The 21,632-nt window shown below is 43.5% G+C and overlaps 1 protein-coding gene across 1 annotated transcript; it reads left to right on the top strand.

Moving 5' to 3' along the window:
* The first annotated feature begins 8,790 nt into the window (after nucleotides 1–8,790).
* Nucleotides 8,791–10,399, top strand: LOC117702563 (seminal vesicle secretory protein 2-like). The gene is made up of 3 exons (XM_034493652.1): nucleotides 8,791–8,863; nucleotides 9,120–9,491; nucleotides 9,729–10,399. Exons 1-3 carry the CDS (start codon nucleotides 8,791–8,793, stop codon nucleotides 10,397–10,399), a joined length of 1,116 nt encoding a protein of 371 aa, XP_034349543.1.
* Nucleotides 10,400–21,632: the final 11,233 nt, after the last annotated feature.

The following is a 21,632-nucleotide window of genomic DNA, read 5'->3' as shown; positions in this document are numbered from 1 at the left end:
AATTTCCAGTTTATACTGTTTAGCCTGTTTACTGCAGGCTTGCTCATACAATTCTTTTGCTTTTTTTCCTCCAATGTACCCTGAGCCTTAAAGGCAGGATCTTTGCTGTAAGACTGGAGTCAGGAAGCCCCACTGATCTCTGCATTGCTTCCAGTTGTGGTGATTTCTCTGTTGGTCTCCATTTGTTTGGAGAGGCTTCTTCAATGAGGAGTGGCAACGACACATCTCTGTGGGTGTAAGGTTAAGATTGAGAGGAATTATATTGGTTTAGCAAAATAGTGGTAATTGATTCTTTTCTAAGTTCCATGGCCTCAGTAGCCCTGGGGAATTTCATAAGTTCCCTGAACCAGACCTGAATTCCAACTACACATACGTTACCAACATGTGAGTGCCACTTACCGCATCTTTACAGATGACAGACACTGGTTGTTGCTGGGGTTCACAGGTGTTGCAGTTAGGTAGGGCTGTTGAGTTGCTTCATTTTTCTGGTACCACAGAGGCCAAGACAAAAGGGAAGAGGCCTTCAGGTGAGAGCCAGCTCAAATCATCTGAGTCTTGCCTCCTAAGTGTGCAGTGTCTTATTTCACTCCCAAACCCTGAGGGGCAGCAAAGAGCATATATAATAATGTAAGCTATGTCGATAGTTTGCATTGTTTTGGCAGTGACTTGGAATATACAGGCCAACCATAATTACAAAGTATTTCATGTCTGGAACTGAGGTTTTTGTTATTATATAGCTCTTATAGTAAGCACTGTCAACCCAAAGTTGCTTATCTTCTTTAAGCTACATATATGTGTGTGTACATATATATGCATGTATATATACACATATGTGTACATATATATACATATATATTGTATAATTTTAGATAAATATAAAATAAATTGATTCCTCGAGGCATTAGCAAACATCTTCGGTGTTACTTGTCCCCCATCTCTTCCCCTCAGTCTTTATTGACCACTCTCCCCATCTCCCCCCTCTCGATTGGAATCCCCTCCCCATTTCCCATCCCCCATTCCATGTCATCTGTAGGCTTCAAGCCTCTCACCCCATCTGTTATTCTCCACCCATGACCCCTTTGTATGTTCCTGGACTTTGCATCTATTCCACGCTGTACACTTACACCTGAGGATTTGGAGTTAAGAACCACAGATGCGAGAGAACGTGCAGTGTCTGTCTTTCTTGATCTGGGTTAGCTCACTCAATATAATCTTTTCAGGATCCATCCGTTTACCTTCAAGTTTTGTGATTTCATTTTCACAGCAGAATAACTCCCCACTGTGTATATGAAACACATTTTCATTTTCTGATGGGAATATGCTGGCTCTGAGCATGGCAGAGCAAGTCTCTATGGAGTAGGGAACTGAGTCCCATGGGAATAGGCCCAGCAGTGGGATAGCTCGGTCATTTGGTAGATTTGTTCTTAGCCTTTTGAGGATTCTCCAAACTGATTTCCAGAGTGGTGGCACTGGTTTGTATTCCCACCAACAGTGAATAAAAGTTCTTCTCTCTGAACATACCTCATAACTACAGCCAAAACCCCAAAAAGGCAAGAGAGAGAGAGAGAGAGAGAGAGAGAGAGAGAGAGAGAGAGAGAGAGAGAGAGAGAATTAACTAAGCAAGGTGCTTTGAGCTCACAGACACTGAAGCAGCAAGCACAGGGCCCACACCTGTCTGGACTAGGTCCTCTGCATACATACTACAGCTATAAGCTTAGTTTATTTATGAGACTCCTACTGAGAATGAGTGCATCTCTGACTTTTGTATCTGCTCTTGGGACTCTTTTTATCCTGATGGGTTGACATGTCTAACTTCAATATGACAGTTTTTGCTTCACCTCATTGTATTCTATTTTGTCATGTTGGGTTGTTATCTCTTAGAAGCCTGTTTTTTTTTTCTAATAAGAGGCAGAAAGGGAGTGAATCCAGAGAGGAGGGAAAATGAAGAGGAACTGGAAGGAGTAGAGGGGGGGAACTATAAAAAATAATTAAAATTAATAAATAAAATACAAACTACACCCTCCATTCATTTTCAAAGACCAGATTTCTCCGGCGGGGTAAAATATGCATTATGATAGATTATAATCAATAGGAAACAGATACTAAGAACCTGAAAAGTGCTTACATGTTCAGTCCTAGTAATTTCAGTTCCGAGAATGGTTTGTGATGTAACAACTGGAGCTTCCCGAAGGTACTTACGTGCACAAAGAAATGGAAATAACTCAAAGGTTCAAGACAGGAGTCAGAGTAAATGGTTACAAGGCACAAATAATGCTGCATATTACAATCAACTAATAAAAAGACAACACAGCAAAAAAAATATATCGGAAATGTTAGACCACTTGTATGTGTATAAGAGTTTCTGTGCCAAACAAACAGAAGTTTGATCCCAACGTGAGAATGCGTGGATTCATAGAGATGTGTGGAGCCTTTTGATTTTGCTTTATTCTGTTGTTGCTGTTGTTTCTGTTGCTTTTGTTGTTGTTGTTGCTTTTGCTGCTGCTGCTGTTGTTTTAAAGGCAGGGTTTCAGGGAGGGAGAGGTGAAAGGGAGAAATATGCTGTGAAAATGACTAGAATTTATTTTATATAAGTGCATAAAAACTATCAAACAATAAAAATATTCAATATAAAAAAAAGTCACCTAGGAGAGATAGACCAGAGGACTGGTTATAACAGTTGGGAAGATGTGCCTTCCCAGTGAAAACTTTGCTGCCTAAATGTTCTGCTTTCCGGTGTCTGAGAAGCTTCTGGAGACGGTAAGTTCTTTAGGAACAGGAGGTAACATGGAAGAGTGAAGATAGTGTTCCAGTTCCAGGTCAGCCACAGGAACCATCCATCCTCAGTAAAAGCTGTCTCTGTCTCCAGGCTTATGTCCACTATTTGCACACAGGAAAAGTTTAGGTAGTAACCCGAGCCCCATTTCATATCTGTTGTCTGAGATGAGGCAGGGCCGCCCCGTTATGTGATTTTATGACAGGAATTAACTGCCTTATTTATCATGAGTATGTTTGACGCTTTTGAAAAGGGAAAAAATGATTCTTAGTGTGGTCAAATATCAACATATCTTCCTCTGATGTCACAAGCCCAAAGTCACATGACCAGGACTCAGAGCCACCGTCCCTTTGATTTTAGAAAGTATAACCCTCTCTAGTTACACAAGCAGGCACTTCCTAACTGTGGCTTCAGAGGATTTGGTACTTTCTCCTGTGTCCAATGAACAGAGCACAAAAACAGAGATATTGCTTGGGTCCTCCTTAACTTCCGGTTTTTATCATCTTTCTGTCCTGCCTCTCTCCATTTCAAAGATGGTCTCTGAGTCTTGGGATGTTTGCAAAAACATCATGCTAGAAAAACATCTCTTGTCAGGGTGGGAAAGCATCAACCTGCAAATACATGTCCCGAGATGGTTGCAAAGATAAAAGCCACTTTCAGCTAGGAATTGGCTCCGAACACAAACTGACAGGCAATTTTTCAAGGCTTTAAGTTACTCTCTCTTCTCTCCCTGCTCTCTTTCTCTCTCACTTGCTCGCTCGAAGCTTGACGCTGCACACACTCTGCATTTTGTTGCGCACTCTGCTTTTCTCCCATGGGCTTTTCTTTTCTTGAGCTCCCACACTCCTACGCACCACTGTGTGTTCCCCTTCCACTCACTCACACACACACCACATGCACTCTCCTTTCACTCACACACTCACTCTCCATACACACCTCACATTCTCTCTTCACTCTTCACATGCTTTTCTCATACTTTCCACATGCCCTCTACATTCGCCTCACATGCTCGCTCACTCACCCTCTCGCTCGCTCTTCACATGCTCACTACTCGCTCTCTCTCACCTTTCTCTTGCCCCAGTCTTTTACTGATACTGCAAAAGCAGGTAGAAAAAAAAAAAGACATTGTATAATCATTGTCAAATCAAATTCAAAAGAATAACCACATCCCACAAAGAATTAAGAATTACAAGTTTCAAGCATCTCCTATTCCTAGGCCCGTAGCCAAAATAATAATGATGATTGCAAACGTATCATTATTTAAACTTTAACCTTGGACTTATTATACTCCCAAGCTCAGAGCTCCGAGGTCAGCTACTTGCATTTTCCTGTGAAGCTCAAATGATAAATGACATGGGCAAAGCTGCCAGGCGGTGGCCAGAAAGAGTCAAGTTAACCCTTAACTCAGTAGTTCCGCTAGCTCTCTGCTTCTGCACACTGCACTCAATGAGTCTCCTAAGAGTCCCAGTGTTTTGACTTGGTTCTACTAGCATAAGATTTTATGTATTCTATGCTTCCTTACCCAGGAACCACTCTCAAATGTTGCGCGAAACTTATTTCATAATGGCAATAACTTTCACCTTTCTCGGGATCCCAATGTTGGCTCTATTTTATTTTCTAATAATTTCTTCAAACTTTATTTGCAAGTCAAATATTAATCTAAAACTACCGCTGTGTAGTTATTACATTGTTTCCAAGATGAGAGCACACAGCATGCACCTGGGCCATCACGACTGTGTTGTGCTGTGCCCCTATGCCTCAATTTTTAATTATTTAAGAATAATTACATCAAGAAACATCTAGTTTCACAGAATTCACCAGAGCAGGAGAAAGAAGCAGGAAAGTCAGATATAATACAGTAATTATACACACCAAGGCCAAGTGAAAAGCAGTCACACACAAATGAAGTCTATACAGCCGTTGTCCAGGGCTAAGGTTAAGAGAAATGGGAACAACTGGTTTTTACAAATTGTTGCCAAGGGCTTCTGAGATGTCTCCATCCTGGCCTGCTGCGGGCAGTTCCTGTCATGGTATGCTGTCCTCAACAGAGGCCACACTAGTGTGACTCACAGACAGCTCTGACTGGTAGCCTTAAATGTATGTGTGTATAATGAATTTGCTTAAATCCAACCCCCTTTATCATTACTTCAATTTCTATACGTAACTCCACTATTCCTTCCCAACTTCACATCTGCTTTTCCAAAAGCCACTGGGTCCATTTAGTGTACAAAAGTGTAGGATGGTCTACTGCAGGCAGCATGGGTAGCCTCTCAGGCACTGCATCCTTGCAGAGATTTTATTATCCCTGCCCCACCCCCTGCCTGCAGCCACCAATTATTAATAGTTGCTTATCTGAGAGTGGGCATAATGACTCCGCCCCCATTGCATGCTGGGATTTCGGCTGGTTTGACCCTCTGTAGGTTTTATGCATGTGGTCACGGCTGCTGTGAATGCGTGTGTGCATCAGACTGCCATGTCTTTCAAAGGCTGTTTCACTGAAGATATCTACTGTCCTTGGCTCTTATGGTCTTTCCTTTTCCTTCTTCTAAGATGTTCCCTGGTCTGTTAGGAGAGGAGGTAGGATATCGCTATCTCATTTAGAACTGGGTACTCTGCCATCTCTTACTCTGTGTACTGACCGGTTATGGCTCTCTGTATCAACAATCTCCCACTGTAAAAAAATTTTTTTCTCTGCTGAGGGTTGAGAAACTCACTGAGCTCCGGGTGTAATGATATGAACTTGGGGTGGGGGGGGCAGTTTATCACTATGTCCATTTACCAGATTAATAGTAGTAGGTTCTTCCCTAGGGTCCATGACCTAGTAAACCATAGATTTGGGGCTCAGTAAACAGCACCAGATTTGAGTTCCACCTTGTAAAGCAGACTTGAAATCCACTCAGAAAGTGATAGGTTCTTCTGATACCATTCCTGTCAGTATAACACCAGTGGGTTTATATTGCTAGGGTAGTTGTCACTGCAGCTTGCAGAGTTCACTGCTGGAAACAATGTTGATTTTTTTTTCTCTCCCAATAGCATACAAAAAAACCTAACCGAACAACAACAAAAGAAACAAAACAAAACTTTTAGCAATTCATTTCTCCATGTCCCTGACTCAAGTATGGAGAGTCTTCAACATAGAGTCTTACACCAAGTTCCGGGTGATAACCAAGAGCACTGGCAAAGCCTGTAGAGTTTGTACTGGTATCTCCAGGGTTTGGAGAATGCTGTGGAAGACAGGAAGAAAGGACTGTAAGAGCTAAAGTGCCATCTTTTAGAAAATACACAAACATTGCAATCATAAACTCTGAACAGCTATGGATGACTGTCCTGGACCTGCACAAGAACTGGTCCATCAACAGCCAGGGAAGGATTGTAGGAGGGGCTCAGAGGGTCCTATCCTCCCTTCTCTTTGGAACAATTTTTTCTGTATAGATTAAAGGAGAGAGGGCCTGGTTGATTTCCGCTGTGTAGCCCCTGATGACCCCAGCAGGCTTCAGTAGATAATAATCCTAATCCCATGCATGGCCAATGGGTCACAAAACAAAACCAAAAATTACAAATCCAGGAAAGGAACTTCTAAGTAGGGGAATGAGTTGATAAACTTGAAAAAGTGATGAGAGGGTATGAAGAGAACATAGCCAGAAAATATTCTATATGTGTGTAAAAATGTCAAATAACTAAATTCACAAAATAGTTTATTTTTCAGTAGTGGCAAATATTAACGCTTTTACACTAATAGTTTATGTTTGTCTTTAATGGTTAGATGCTAAGAAAAAAGAAATTAAAATGCTTACGCCACAAAAAGAAATAAAATGCCCAAATGAAGCATAGCATGCCGTGTGAAACTTTTCAAAGTTTATTTTTATTTCATGTGCATTGGTATGTTGCCTGCATATATGTCTGTGTGAGGGTGTCAGATACCCTGGAACTAGAGTTACAGATAGTTGTGAGCTGCCACGTGAGTGCTGGAAATTGAACCCAGGTCCTCTAGAAGAGAAGACACTTAGTTCTCTTGACTACTGAACCACTTCTGCAGCCTCTGTACGCTTCTTCCTCTTCCTCTTTTTCTCTTTTCCTCTTCTTCCTCTTCTTCCTCTTCTTCCTCTTTTCCTCTTCTTCCTCTTCTTCCTCTTCCTCTTCTTCTTCATCCTCCTCCTCTTCCTCCTCCTATTCTTCTTTCTCTTCTTTTTTTGAAAGGCAAATAATAAATAATAATTCCAAATGGATCTAAGACCCTGATGCAAAATGTCAAACTTAAAAACTGTTAGAACAAAAATGCCTCCATGTCTGAGTACAGAGAGGAATGTTCTGGAGGAGGCTCCAACAGCTCAGAAAGAAGAGCAAGAACTGACAACTTGGATGACATCAAATTAAAAATCTTCTACAGACCAGAATAAATAATTCTAAGAGTGAAAAAAAAACATACAGAACAGAGAAAGTCCTTGCTAGCTACATTTCTGGGGACATTTCTATTTAGAATGTATTTAGCACACAGAAATTTAACCCTAAAACCTAAATCATCCCATCAGTAAACAGGCAAATCCATTGGACAGACACTTCTCAAAAGATGAAGTAAAAGGGTCAGAAAAATGGCTCACAACCACATACAGCTTCACCTGCACAGACACCTATGGTTCTGGGGTGTTTGACGTCCCTTTCTGACCTCTGAGGGCTCTAAATATACCTGGTACACATCCATAGGCTCAGGCACACAGTTACAAATAAAATAAAACAAGTTCTTTGGTTTTGTTTTTTAAGATAAAGAACAAATGGCCAGCAAATGAAAAATGTCTGCCATCCTTAGCCATCAATGAGAAGTACAATAAGATTTTTTTTGAGAATTTTTTACACTGATGTACATATGAGCACAGACGGGGGACTCTGGGTGAAAGACAGTGACCAGTGAGAGGTGGAAGAGAGAACAAGACAAGGTAAGGGGAGAGTGAGTATGAGCCAAGCACATGAAATGTCACATAAGGAAATGTCACAGGGAAATCCATTCTTTTGAACTGTGTTGAAAAGGAAGATAGATTAAAAATACCAGATTGTTAAGTCTGAGATAAAAGAGCTACATGGTCTCCAAGGAGTCTGTCTAATCCTTTTCCATTTCCCTCTTACATGCTTCAGAGATTAGGCTTCAAGAATACCCATCTGACATGAACCACGGTGCCTTGTGATCTTGGTATTTTCCAAGATCGAGTTCTTTCTGAGTGTAATAATGAGGAAGATAGGCTAGCCCTCAGTATGGGTCAAAGAACAAAATTCTTGTCCAATCCTCTGTACCAAGGACACAGATGACACAAAGGGGCTTGGAGTCTGTAAAATAATAACATCAGTGGTGATATTAATAATAAATTTAATTAAGGAAAATGACATAGTAGGCCAGTGGTCTACAACATAGCTACATCTTCATCTCCATGGATTCTTCCTTTCTGTTTGGAGGTTCCTTGTGTTCAATCGTCTCCTGTGACTTCCTATACGTGTGACTGCTCCTTTGCATGTAAATGAGAAGGTATGTCAAATTCAATGTAAAACAAGCAATTCCATGGGCTTCTGTGAGGTAGCATGCTAAACAGTGCTAGCACCACTACACTGTGTCTAGGAAAATTGGATCAAGCCCTGCTTACTCTCCGAGCATAAAAAGATCTCTTCCCAACTCTACTCTGGATTTTGTTTGAAAATAAGAAGTCCAATCATGCCCTTATAAAAAGAAAATGAATAAAATAAATATACTAGAGAACACACTTTGTTTGCAAAGGGTACGTAAGAAAGCCAGAGGGTTGATAAAGATTTGCTGAGGCTGAGGACATAGAGAAAGGTCTCCGACATTGCACCCCTGTGCAAAGTACCTGGAAACATTACCAATGTCCCCAACTGAGTTGACATTTAGAGATAATTTTTTTAAAGGCAGGGGGGCAGTGCCTTTTGTAGCTTAGCCATATCCATGGTACATCCAGCTAGAGAAGATATAAATGTGCGAGTCAGGTCAGTTCTCAGTGAAGGTTCCTCTTGACAAGATGAAGTCCTCTGTCTTCATTCTTTCTCTGCTCCTCATTCTGGAAAGACAGGCAGCTGTGGTTGGACAATATGGCAAGTATAAGGATGGTGGCTAGAGGGAAAGTCACTCAGGGAGAATGCCTTTACGGGTGCTCTGGGGGTAAGCAGATCCTTTCATAGGTTGGTGATTTTTTTTTTTTTTTTTTTTTTTGATGAGACCTACTTCTTCTCTACCAAAACCCAAAACCCTTGTGGGAACATCAATTGTTTTATGAGGAAATTTTGGAAATAAGACTTGGAAGAACTCTGCAGATTATTTAACTTAAACATTCTCATTATTAATTACCAGGTGCGACAAAAGGTCACTTCCAGAGCAGCTCCTCGGGATTTATGCTTGGTCAGAAAGGCCATCTCAATTTCGGGATCAAAGGAGGAAGTGAGGAGGCAGCTGAAGAAAGCATTTTCATGCAATCCCAGCACCAGGTGTTCGGCCAGGATGGTGGTGACATGACAGAGACACAGGTTTCAGAAGAGCATACAGGTGTAAAAGGGGCTGCCCTTTGTCGTAAAGGACAGGTATCCCAACTGAAATCTCAAGAATCCCAAATAAAATCCTTTGGACAAGTAAAATCCAGTGGTCAACTGAAATCTGGAGGATCATCCTTTGGACAAGTGAAATCCAGTACGTCCCAAGTAAAATCCTTTGGACAACTGAAATCCAGTGGGTCCCAAATAAAATCCTTTGGACAACTGAAATCCAGTGAATCACAAATAAAATCCTATGGACAAAGAAAATCCAGTGGGTCCCAAATAAAATCCTTTGGACAACTGAAATCCAGTGAATCACAAATAAAATCCTATGGACAAAGAAAATCCCAAGATGGTCAACTAAAATCCTATGGGCAACTGAAATCCAGTGAATCACAAATAAAATCCTATGGACAAAGAAAATCCCAAGATGGTCAACTAAAATCCTATGGGCAACTGAAATCCAGTGAATCCCAAGTAAAATCCTTTGGACAAGTAAACGCTTATGGACAGACGAAATCCCAAGAATCCCAGGTCAAATCCTTTGGACAAGTGAAGTCCCAAACTGCACAACTGAAATCCTATGGACAAGTAAAATCCCAAAGTGGCCAAATAAAATCCTATGGTCAAAGAAAATCCTACGGTGAAGAAGATCAACTGAGCTCTTTTGGCCAACTGAAATCTCAAAACGCCCAACTAAAATCCTATGGTCAACAAAAATCCCAAAAACAATCCTCCTTTAGTCAAGTAAAATCCCAAAATGCCCAACTAAAATCCTATGGCCAACAAAAATCCCTCAAAGGTTTTTCTCAACAAACTCAACATAAAGGATTTGCCATGGATGAAGATATGACACAAGTGGGGAAACGGTTCAGTGATGACGACCTCTCTGTACAGCAGAAGTCGACCCAACAGATGAAAACAGAGGAAGACTTATCCCAATTTGGACAACAGCGACAATTTGGACAAGAACGCTCACAATCTTATAAAGGATATCTTGAGCAATACAGAAAGAAATTACAAGAACAACAAAATTTTAATCAGGATAACTATTTTACAAAGGGAGGGGCAGGCCTTTATGAAGCTCAACTTAAGGGATAATATATTCACTGACCAACTAAAGACCAAGACCAATATCAAGGTATGTTTTTACCAAGTAGGGAAGATATTTATCCCAAATTTTTACTTGTGGTATATAAGGAAATATACCCATTATGGGTCCATTATGAAATTGATAGCCATTTTCTTACCATCAGTAGAAGTATTATTGTTACAAACTTTTAGAAAAATGAAGAGTAGCCCCTGGTAAAGTGAGCACTTGTACAGTAAAGGCAGAGTAGGCAAGCTAGGTTAACAATTGGTCCTGAATTACTACTACATTGAGGAAGCGCTTTTCAGTGCTTTTCTGAACACAGTTTATATTATTAAATGTGTACCCCCATGCTATCATATTCAACATTTCATGATGTGATCTTGTTTGTTCTTACACTTTGACTTGGTATAAAAAAAATTGGTTTCTCGCTTATATCGGTATAAGGCACTATTGCACATGAGCTTTCTCCACACCAATGAGTGTTCTTGAGTCCCTGTGACCTCCACTTTCCATCACACACCATGGGGTTACAGATTAGCTGCTTTTTCCACCAGATGGGAGATATGACTACAAAGAGCTCTATCTGGAGCAGGCACTATATTCAGTTGAATGAACAATGACGAGCCTGTTAAATTCCAATGGACAGTTCAGACTTGTAGTCATGTTAGTAGGCCTAATTAAACTTAAGCTGGTCACAAAACAAAACGAAACGATATGATTGTGGGAAAGGACTTGTATGGAGGAGCGGAGGTGATCAGGATAACTGGACTGGCGGTGATCAGAGCGCACCGGGTATGTGTATGAGATTCTCAAAGAACCTCATAAAAGGGTTTGGGATTGTGTGGTTTTAAATCTATGGTTGTGGACATTTGTGACATAGGAAGTGAAATCTGAGCCCCAGAAGACAGACAACGTTCATTGCCTTGTTTGCATTAGGAAAGGGAGAGCAACAAAAACCATGGACACACTTGGGGTCCATTGGTTGGAGTCATTAGCTGCCGAGCACCCCAATTTGTAGAAACTGGTCCTGGTAAAATGGAAAGGGACAGAAATCTGTTCATCTACGTCTCAACTTCTGACTACCCTCATATCATTGACACTCCTTCTCGTTCTAGGACTCACCTCACCAGAGTGAAGTCTATGATGCCTTCAAGATGCAGACTGCAATGTCGTCCCAGATCGTTGGTTCGTGGACAATCCTCTACTCACATTTGCTTTTCTGTAGGACTTCTGACACTGGAGCTTCCTCAAACACTTGCTTTCCAATAAAAAGATAACTTTCTGCATCACTTGCTCTTGTTCACTGAGATCTGATTCCTACAGATGTCTGGGTTTGGGAATATTCCCAGTGGGCAGTGCCAAAAGAAAGAGATAGTTGTGTAGCATTGGAAAAAGTAGCAATGAAATCCACATTTGTAGATGTCTGGGTTATAAAGAAGTTGCTAGAACTATGCCAGTTACCCTGTGAGCCACCTAAAGCCAACCAACCTTAAAATACCTCGTTGATGCTTTTTCTAGTAGGTCTTTAGAAACTGACAGTCAGAGTCAAAAGATCATGGAGCCAAGGGGGTTAGTTTCCAGTTCCAACACTACCACAGAAACATCAATTTTCAGGCTGGAGAAATGGCCACTAAAGACTGGGCTCACAACCAAAATTATAAGAAACATCAAATTTCTATTAAATCTGTTTTTCTTTCCATCATAAGCCCACCATTTGCATATGGGACGTTTCCTCCGACTGTCTTTAACTTCATGAAATCAAGTAAGGCTATCATACTTCTGTGGTTCCACAGCCTAGGAATTGGGCTGACAGGTTGCTTATTGACACATTTGATACTTATGGAAAAAGAAGAGTGTTGTTTAATAAGACTTGCCTCTGGTACCACAGACATAGAGAAATATGTGAAGGTCACAGAGCCACTGTTACTTTTATTCTGGAAGGCTTAGTCACTTCATTAGGTATAAAGAGGAAGTTCTTTTTTGCTATATATTCAAAAGGTTTGGGTACCACCTCTGGATGGAAACACAAGAATTTTTCTGCAGTCTTAAAGCAGAATAGCTCTAGGAAGTTAACATGTAAGAGAGAAAAAAATGTCTCACTCAGACACCATAGGCTATCAAATAAAAAGCCCCATGCCAAGTATAGGTTACCTCTTTCTGAATTGTTGGCCACTGGGATCACACACACATACACACATATGCACATGAGCACACACACACACACACACACACACACACACACACACACCCCAATACTATTGCCATTGCTCCTAGTTACCCTCTACAACTTAATGGTAAGATTCTGTCACTGAAGACACCACATATCTGAGTCACGGGACACAGAGAAATCAATCTGTGTACTAACCTGGAAGCTTTATCCTACTGGCTTGTTTCACAGTGTTGAAAGGTACTATGCATACTTACTAGGGAAAAAAAGTTATCAACACTGATATACGTCCGCACGTGACTTAGAACAGACCACACCAGACCAAACTGTTCCAAGTGGGGTTTATTCAGGAGATAGGACAAAGGTGGGGGAAGGGGAAGAAGAAGAGGAAAAAGAGAGCGTGGTCAGGAGATTCTGCCTGTTTTATATGGGCAGTGATGTAGCCTCTTGCAGGTAAGGGTAGGAGGTAGCCAGGTGAATTCTGGGAATGTATGGTGGTTGCCTTGGCAATGATGTGGGGGGTTGCCTAGATGTGATGTCACTGGGTTCAGAGCCTGATAACAACATATCTCCCTTTTTCTTATTATAAAGAGAAGAAAAAAGAGGAGGGGAAGCTGATGGTGAAAGAGGAGTAAGGGAGCCGCATCTCTTAAACTACTTCCTGCTGTGTAGGGGTGTAGTCCATTTTGGGGAGTAGCTAGCTTTCACCATCAGGGTCCACTTGGTAGATGTATGCATCAGGTTCCTCTGTGGACAGCGGCTGGTAATCCTGTAACAGGAACTGATTAATAGTTTGGTGAGGAATAATAACACCAGGAGGATGACTAGAAAGGGTGTTACAAAAGAGAGTATCTACTTCTATATTTTTTTTATCTCAGAAATGGAGGTCTCACGTTCCCTAAAAACAGCACTCTTCTTGGAGAAACCAGCAAAGACCATCTTCTTTAGTTATCAGGACATTTGGCCCCCAATCGGTTCTAAAACACCACAGCCAGAATCCCATGGGTCTTGTATGTAGAAAAGAGTGTCTTGCAGTGTTGGTAGAAGAAATGGTTGGTCCGTGATCCTAGCATATGTATCTGACAAGACCAATATGGGCAGCCCCCATAATCATCTGGCCAGTTTGTACAATAATCTTCTATCTGGTCAAAGAGAAAGCAAGTATAGAGAACATAATATTTAGAAGGGACAACAGATAGAGGGATGGCAGCATTTTGGATTGGTTCTTGGCATCTGGCTATGGAGCAGTTTCCTGGCCCTGTTGGGAAAGACTGTTTGTTATCTGTGGGGGTCTCTTGAACCTCAAATCTCCAGATGTAAGGGCTGACCTGGATGGAAACAAGCAGCAGGGGGAGGACGAGAAACCCATGTCTAATCCAGTGAGGTAGAGCTCAGCTGCCAGAGTAGAGTCTCATTTTCTGGGATTGAGGACAGGGTGGGTGATCTCGATGTCCTCTGGAGCTTCATAGAGCACAGTCCTGTTAGAGTCGACATGTATGAAGAAGAGTTGATTTTAGGTGGAGGGATGAAAGGCTTGAGGTGAGACAGGTGGACCCAATGAGAGAGTCCCTCGAGTTTAGCAGCTATAGGGGTCACAAGAATTATCTTAAAAGGGCCCTGCCATTTGGGAGAGAGGGGTGAGGGCTGATGATCTAGAGGGGAGAGAAGGAGTTGGTCTCCAGTGTTGACAGGCAGTGGACAGGGACAGTGTGTGGTCGCAATAGATGATGGTCAGCAAAGTTACTAAGAGAGAACAGAGGTGGCAAAGTAATGGGGTGAGTAGATGGTCTGGGAGGGGAGAGCATTTAGGTGAAAGACCAGGAGTTAGAATTGGACATCCATACATGAGTTCAAAGGGTGAGATGAGGAGAGGCTGCTTGGGGAGAGCTTGTAGCCTGAAAAGAGCCAGAGGTAAGAGTTTTACCAAGTCAAAATGAAGTTCCTGTGACAGCTTGACAAGAGTGGTTTTTAAAGAGCGGTTAGTTCTTTCTACCTTACCTGAAGATTGAGGGTGGTAGGGAATGTGGAAATTACAGGGAATGTCTAGGACCTCAGATAGGATTTGAGAAACCTGGGAAGGAAATTCAGGACCATTGTCTGACTGGAGGGAGCCTAGAACATCAAATCGGGGGATGATCTCTTGGATGAGGAGATCAGAGACTGTCTGAGCCCTTTTGTTAGTTGTGGGAAAAGCCTCTACCCAGCCTGAGAGTGTGTCCACCAAGATCAGGAGGCACTTGGCATGTTTGACAGCGGGCATGTGGGTAAAGTCAAGTTGCCAGTCAGTTCCAGGAAGGGAACCTCTAGCCTGGTAGGTAGGAAAAGGGGTGCTATAATACCTTGAGTTGGGATCTGACATCTGACAGATTTTGCAAGAAGCAGTGATAGGTTTTTAAAAACTTAAGTCCTCAGGAGTAGGCTATAGGTGGGTCTTAACAAAATAAGACAATGCTTGGCTGTTAGAATGAAAGAGTTGGTGAAGGTAGGACAGAGTTTGATGAGTGTCAGGGGTGTAGGTGGGGATGAGGGTTTCAGTGTAAGAATGTCCTGGGAGGGTGAGACGAATCTAGGCCCCTAAGGGCCACAGTTCTAGCTGCCTCCTCAGCTCGGTTGTTTCCCTTGGAGACAATAGAGTCATTTGTCCTGTGGGATCTGCAGTGGACAATCCCGATAGCTGTGGGGAGACAGAAGGCCTTTAGCATGGCCATGATTTGGTTTGCATTAGTTACTGATTCTCCTTTTGTAGTTAGTAACCTGTGCTCCTTCTAGATAGCAGTGTGGGACAGGAGGATATGGAAAGCATATTTGGAATCTGTGAGGATGTTGAGGGATTGTCCTTGTGCCAGCTGGAAGGCACGGGTAAAGGCTATTAGTTCAGCCTGTTGGTTGGTGGTATCAGCAGGAAGGGCCTGTGCCTCCACGATCTTGGTGTCTGACACTATGGCATAGCCAGCTTTCCTGGCCTCTTCAGGTAAAAAGGAGCTTCCGTCTGTATACCAGGTATAGATGGCTTGAGGCAATGTGCCCTCCTGTATGTGTGAAGGATGAAGTAATAGTTCTAAAGTTTCAGTGCAGGAGTGAGATAGGGAGTAGTTAGTATTAGGTCGAGGAAGAAGATTGAAAATATTAAGAAGTGGGCATGATTGAAAGGTGAGGGTGGAGTCTTCTATTAGAGCTATCTGAAGAGAAAGAACCCTGGAGGGAGGTAAAGTCTGTAAGCCTTTATAAGTTAGGAGCTGAGACAGGTTGTGAGAAGAGAGAAAAGTTATAGGTGACCCCAAGGTTAGTTTCTTTGCCTCTCGAATAAGGAGTTCAGCAGCTGCTAAGGTACGAATACAAGGTGCTCATCCCTGGATAGTTAGATCTAGTCTTTTTGACAAGTATGCTACAGGTGCAAAAGATAGTCCCAGTTGGTGACCTAAGACTCCAAGGGCAAATCCCTCCTTTTCAGCTAGGTAGAGGGAAAAAGGACAAGTCAAGTCAGGGAGATATAAAGCTGGGGCCTTAAAGAGAGTCTGTTGGGGCCTTTGAAAGGGCTTGGTAACAGGTTTGAGAAGAGATTCGTGGGGGGGCAGGGCTAATGCTGCTTCATATAAGGGGCGAGAAAGTAGGGAAAAGGAAGGAACTTAGGAATGCAAAAAGCTAGCCATTCCTAAGAATGATAAAATTTCTTCCTTTGTAGAAGGAACAGTTAGAGACTGAATCAGATTCTTTCTATCTAGGGTAATAGCCTTGTGGGTTGGGGTAATTGTTAGTCCCAAATAGGTGACCTGAGGAGTGGACAGTTGGACTTCAGAAGGTGAGACCCTGTAGCCCCGACTGGAAAGGAAATTTAGAAGAGCAGAGGTGTCAGCTTGGCTAATCTCTAGAGAGGGGCTACAGAGAAGGACATAATCCACATAAAGTACAATCTTAGATCTAGGGAGAGATAAAGAGAGCAGGTCAGAAGCCAGGGCCTGGCCAAATAGGTGTGGGCTGTCCCGGAATCCCTGAGGTAGAACAGTCCAGGTAAGTTGGGTAGAAAAGTGGGTGTCAGGATCTGTCCAAGTAAGGGCAAATATGTCCTGTGACTGGGTGTCTAGAGGGATAGAAAAAAATGCATCCTTGAGATCTAGGACTGAAAAATGAGAAGTCCCTGAGGGGATAGTAGAAAGAAGTGTGTAAGGGTTAGCCACAACAGGATGGAGGGGAACCACTGCAGAATTAATGCATCTGAGGTCTTGAACCAGGCAATAGGTACCATTATGTTTCTTAACTGCTAGTATAAGGGTGTTAAAAGGGGAAGAGGTGGGGTGAAGCAGTTCTTTCCTTAAGAGGTCAGAAATGATAGGCTTAAGTCCCCTGAGGCTCTGAAGAGAGAGGGTATTAAGCTTGGGTGATGTACCTGGTAGAGTCCAGTAACTGGATGACAACAGGAGAATGATGTTTAGCAACAGAGGGGTTCTGGACATCCCAAACTCAGGGGTCCACCTGAGAAGCTGGTAAGGGAAATAACATGTTAGTGTTAGTAGGTTCACTGGCTAGAAGAAGGAGCAGAGGAACTGCTGGCGAGCTTGGGTTTAGGCGAATTGGGGGAGCAAAGGAAATAGAGGCTCCCAACTTGGCTAAAATATCCCTTCCCAATAAGGGGACAGGATATGTAGGCACTACTAAAAAGGAATGGGTGAGAGGTACACCCCTAAAAATGCAACTAAGTGGGGGGGGGGCGTCTGGTGAGGAAGGTAAGGTTGTCCTCCTACCCTGACAATAGGAAAACGTGAAGGTGAAGTGGGTCCCCAAAACTCCATCAGGACCAAGTAAGTAGCCCCAGTGTCCAAGAGGAAGGAGATGGGTCTTCCACATACCATAATAGCTATCTGGGTTTCCCTGCTAGTGATGGGTGTGGTCGGGTCGAGAGAGCTCGGGCCCCGTCAGTCCTCCATAGCCAATCCTAGATGGTCAGTTGAAGGATGCTCTGGGAGCCATGTCCCTCTGTTCTGTGTGACATGAGGGCAATCAACAGCCCAATGTCCCTTCTGATGACACCTAGGACATGGTCTCCTTAGCTTGCTGGGGCTGGGACAAGCCCTCACCCAGTGACCTTGTTGACCATATTTATAGCAGGGGCCTTGTGGTCCCTGAGCCTTCAAAGACCAGGAATCTGGGGTAGTGGCTGAGGTTGGTCGGATAGCCTTTGTCAGCATGTGGTATTTTTGTTTTCAGGCTTTCTCATCTCTCTCATGGTACCCCTTGAAGGCCAGCGCCAAGACTTCTGCCTGTGGGGTTAGGGGCCCCTTCTCCAACTGCCTATGTCAGGGTAGCTCTGAGAAAAAAAGTAGGTCATCAGAAGTTGCTTACCTTCTGGGTTTTCAGGGTCCAGATTGGTATCCTGCAATAAAGCCTTTGTGAGGCGTTCTAAAAACTGAGACGGGTTTTCCTGTTTGTTCTGGACAACCTCCTGAAGTGTCTCAAAGTTTACTGGCTTTAAGACTGTCTTTCTTAGGCCTGCCAAAAGGCATGTTATAAATCTATCTCTAGCTAAGATACCACCTGCGGAATTATAATTCCATCAAGGATCCTGGTCAGGAACTGCCTCAGATCTGATTGGATATGTTCCATCTGTCTGATGAATCTGATCTGCAAGTGTTTTTGCCTCTTCCCAAACTTGCCTGCACTCATCAGGAAGCAAATTGTTGGTGAGAATTATATGCACATCATGGAAAGTCAAGCTATAAGATGGAGTGATGTACTGGAACTCTTTAATGAAGGTGGAGGAGTCAGAGGTATAGGAACCCAGTCTGCTCTCTATTTGAGGAAGTTCACTCAGTGAGAAAAGGAACATGTACTCTGACCAGACTGTCAACTCCTGCCACTTCCCTTAGAGGAAGGACGGACGCTGGGTCAGGTGTCCCTGGAGGAGAAGGAATTGGAGGTTTGGCTGTGGCCTTAGAAAGTGTGATAGGAGGGGTAAAGGTTGGTGCCAACGAAGCAATTAGAATGGCCTACAGCTGTCATAGAGGAGGGGAGGGGTCTGGAGAGTTTGGGCTAGTAGGTTCTGAGGTATCCTGGTGAGAAGAAACTGAGGCAGCATGGAAACAGGTCTGAGATGAAAGGGAGGCAGATCATCAGCTGGATCTAAGGTTGTAGTGTCTTCTAATGGTGGTTGAGTAGGTTTCATGGCTAAGAGAAGCTGGGTGAGGAACAGGCAGAACACATGGGGGGATTAGAGCGAAGGTAGATGAATGCTTGGATATAGGGAACCACTTTCCATTTAGCAGACTGTTGGCAGTATGTATGAAGACCTTTTAAAATGACTGGGCCTAGCGTGCCATTAGGTGGCCATTTTGAACCATTATCTAGAGGGTACTGAATCCAGACCTTGTTGCAGAGGTGTGTCAGTTTGGAAGGCCTCAAATCAGGCATTAATTTTGATTTTGAGATTTTGAGGCATTAATTTTGAGATTTGGGGTTTTTTAGGAGACAACCCAGTGGAGTGTCTTGGGGTACAGTCGAAGACAATTTAGCTCCCATTGGGTGATGGGGGAGGGCTGTTACCGAACTATTCATATCGGTGTCCTGAGAGAAAAGTCGGCAATGGATCAGTCAGGCAGGCTAGATATCAGGTGATCATGAGAATACCTAGGGGCCCTGGTGGTAGCAGTCTCTCGGAAATCACCAGAAAGCAGCTCAACCTGGTACCAGGGGTTTATCAGCTGCTGCAAGAGCTTGGGGGATTTATGAACTGCTTTTGAGGAGGGAAGTCACCCAACGGCCTAAGTCCTAAATCATAGGTCAGCCAGGAGGCCAGTCATATGAACTGGGGCATTGAAATGCCAACCCCTCAGCCCAGGAAAGGCTGGCCAGGCGCTATCTGAGCATTTAGGGTCCCTCCCACCAATTGGAAGCTCCTTACCAATCAATATGTGAGGTCTGTGTGGGGCCTGTCCGGCTGCCTAGCCCACTTGGCAGAGCACCACGTGGGGACCGCAGTGGCACAGCTCACATGGTGGAAGTTCTGTGAGCCTTGCAGCAGCGGGTGGAGTAGGTCTGTGGCAGTGGTGGAAATCCATGCATTCAGTGACAGCAGGTAGCAGAGGACGCAGTCTATGTGGTCTCAGTCCTGCACGGTCACAGCAGCCAGCGGCTGTGGTTCCAAGTGGGGTTTATTCCGGAGATAGGGCAAAGATGGTAGGGGGAGAAGAAGAGGAAGAAGAGAAAGAAGAAAGTGAGGTCAGGGGATTCTGCCTGTTTTATATGCCTGTTTATATAGCCTCTTGCGGGTAAGAGTGGGAGGTAGCCAAGCGAATTCTGGGAGTGTATGGTGGTTGCCTTGGCAATGATGTGGGGGTCGCCAAGATGTGATGTCACTGGGTTCCAAGCCTGATACCAACAAACACTGTTACGCATCTGTGAAGCCTGTGATTTAGAATAACAAAGCTGGCCTGGTGATATATGTTCACTAGAGACATAGCGGAATCGATATTATGGGAGTGATCAACCAACCGCTTTCCACAAGATGGAACCAATGCCTGCTACCATTAACTGCACCCAAAAGCAGTAGCTGGCTAGGTCATAGGCCATAGGGAAGAGCCTACTACTATTATTCTGATAGATGGGCCCAGTAATAAGCTACTAATAAGTAATAAATTCCCAAGATTCTTATCTTTATATCCATAAGTTTGTTCATCTCTCCACTCTCACCTGAGAGACTTCTTCCTTCAATAGATGGTGATTACTAAAGAGATCTACATCTGGTTACATGGAGAGAATAAAAGAGCGAAGTCTTTAGTGGTCACTGTGGGACAGGAGGCAGGAAGATTATAAGAGCCAGAGGGAGCAGATGTCTGAATAAGACAGTGTCTACCAGAATGACAGCACCGTTGCATACATGAATTCAGAGCATGTTAGACTGCATGCACAAGGCTTATGCAAAACCAAAAGATGCCCACACCTTAGCATAGGGTCTCTTGAAGGGTTTCCTCTCAACTGAGGAGCAATTGATGGCTGCAGTGGTTAGAATGAGACTGCCCCTCCCCCTGCCCCCAACCCCCTGCATAGGCTCACCTATTTGTATGCTTAGTCCCCATGTTTGGAAAGATTAGGCAGTGTGGCCTTGTTGGAGGAAGTGAGTCACTGGGGATGGACTTTGACAGTCTAGTATCTCTCTGTGCCTGCTGCTTATGATCAAGATATAAAGCTCTCAGCTACGGCTCCAACACCATGCCTGTCTGCTTCCAGCCATGATGATAATGGACTAACACTTTGAAACTGTAAGCGAGCCCACATTTAAATGCTTCCTTTTCTCCATTTATTTATTTAATTTATTCATTCATTTTAACATCCCTATCCAAGCCCCCTCTCCTCCAAGTCCCTCCCTCACACAGCTCCTCCCCCATTCCCTCCTTCTTGCCTTGGGTATGATGTCTCTTCACAACAATAGAACAGTGACTATGACTGGGAGGAAAAATCACCTGTGTATTTGGGGGGGAGGGTAGGCATGGGAAGCCATGTCAAGGCCTTACTCTTGGCAAACACTCACCCTTGGCTCTCCTATCTACTATTCTTCTTTCTGCTTACCTTCCATGATTCACTTGTCAGTTCTCAGAGCTTCAAACAAGGCCTCATAGCAACCCACCTTAGTAACCCTTCCTCCTGACCTTTAGATTTAGCCAACATCCTGCTAGATAGATGTTTTTAGAACCCCTGGTAACGGCAAGGCTTTGTGAGAATAACTTAGTTAGACACCACAGCTGCAGCTCGCTTCCTCCACCTGCAAAGCCCTCTTTCCTTTCCTACCCCTCCCCATATCCTGTTTTCAGAGTATATGTTCACCTGTGTGAACAATAAAATCTTTGCCAGCTTGATCAGACTTCTTGACTTGCTGTGCCTTTTTATTTTCTCAAGCATCTCAGTCCTCTCCATAGGGTCTAAGGCTTCCACTTGATTGTCCAGCTGGCCTGGACAGGCATGGGGGAAAGGACATGAGATACTACCTTTGCTCCAGTAGGTAGTCCACACCCGAGCACACAGTAGGTGGTCTCACACCCAAGCACATATCAGGAGCACTAAAAGGACTTAGTGGGAGAGGGGAGACT

The sequence above is a fragment of the Arvicanthis niloticus genome, chromosome 2 (assembly GCF_011762505.2).
Source record: "Arvicanthis niloticus isolate mArvNil1 chromosome 2, mArvNil1.pat.X, whole genome shotgun sequence".
In the NCBI taxonomy this organism is placed as follows: Eukaryota; Metazoa; Chordata; class Mammalia; order Rodentia; family Muridae; genus Arvicanthis; species Arvicanthis niloticus.
Note: the sequence above shows the minus strand (reverse complement) of the source record. Positions and strands in the feature narration are given on the sequence as shown.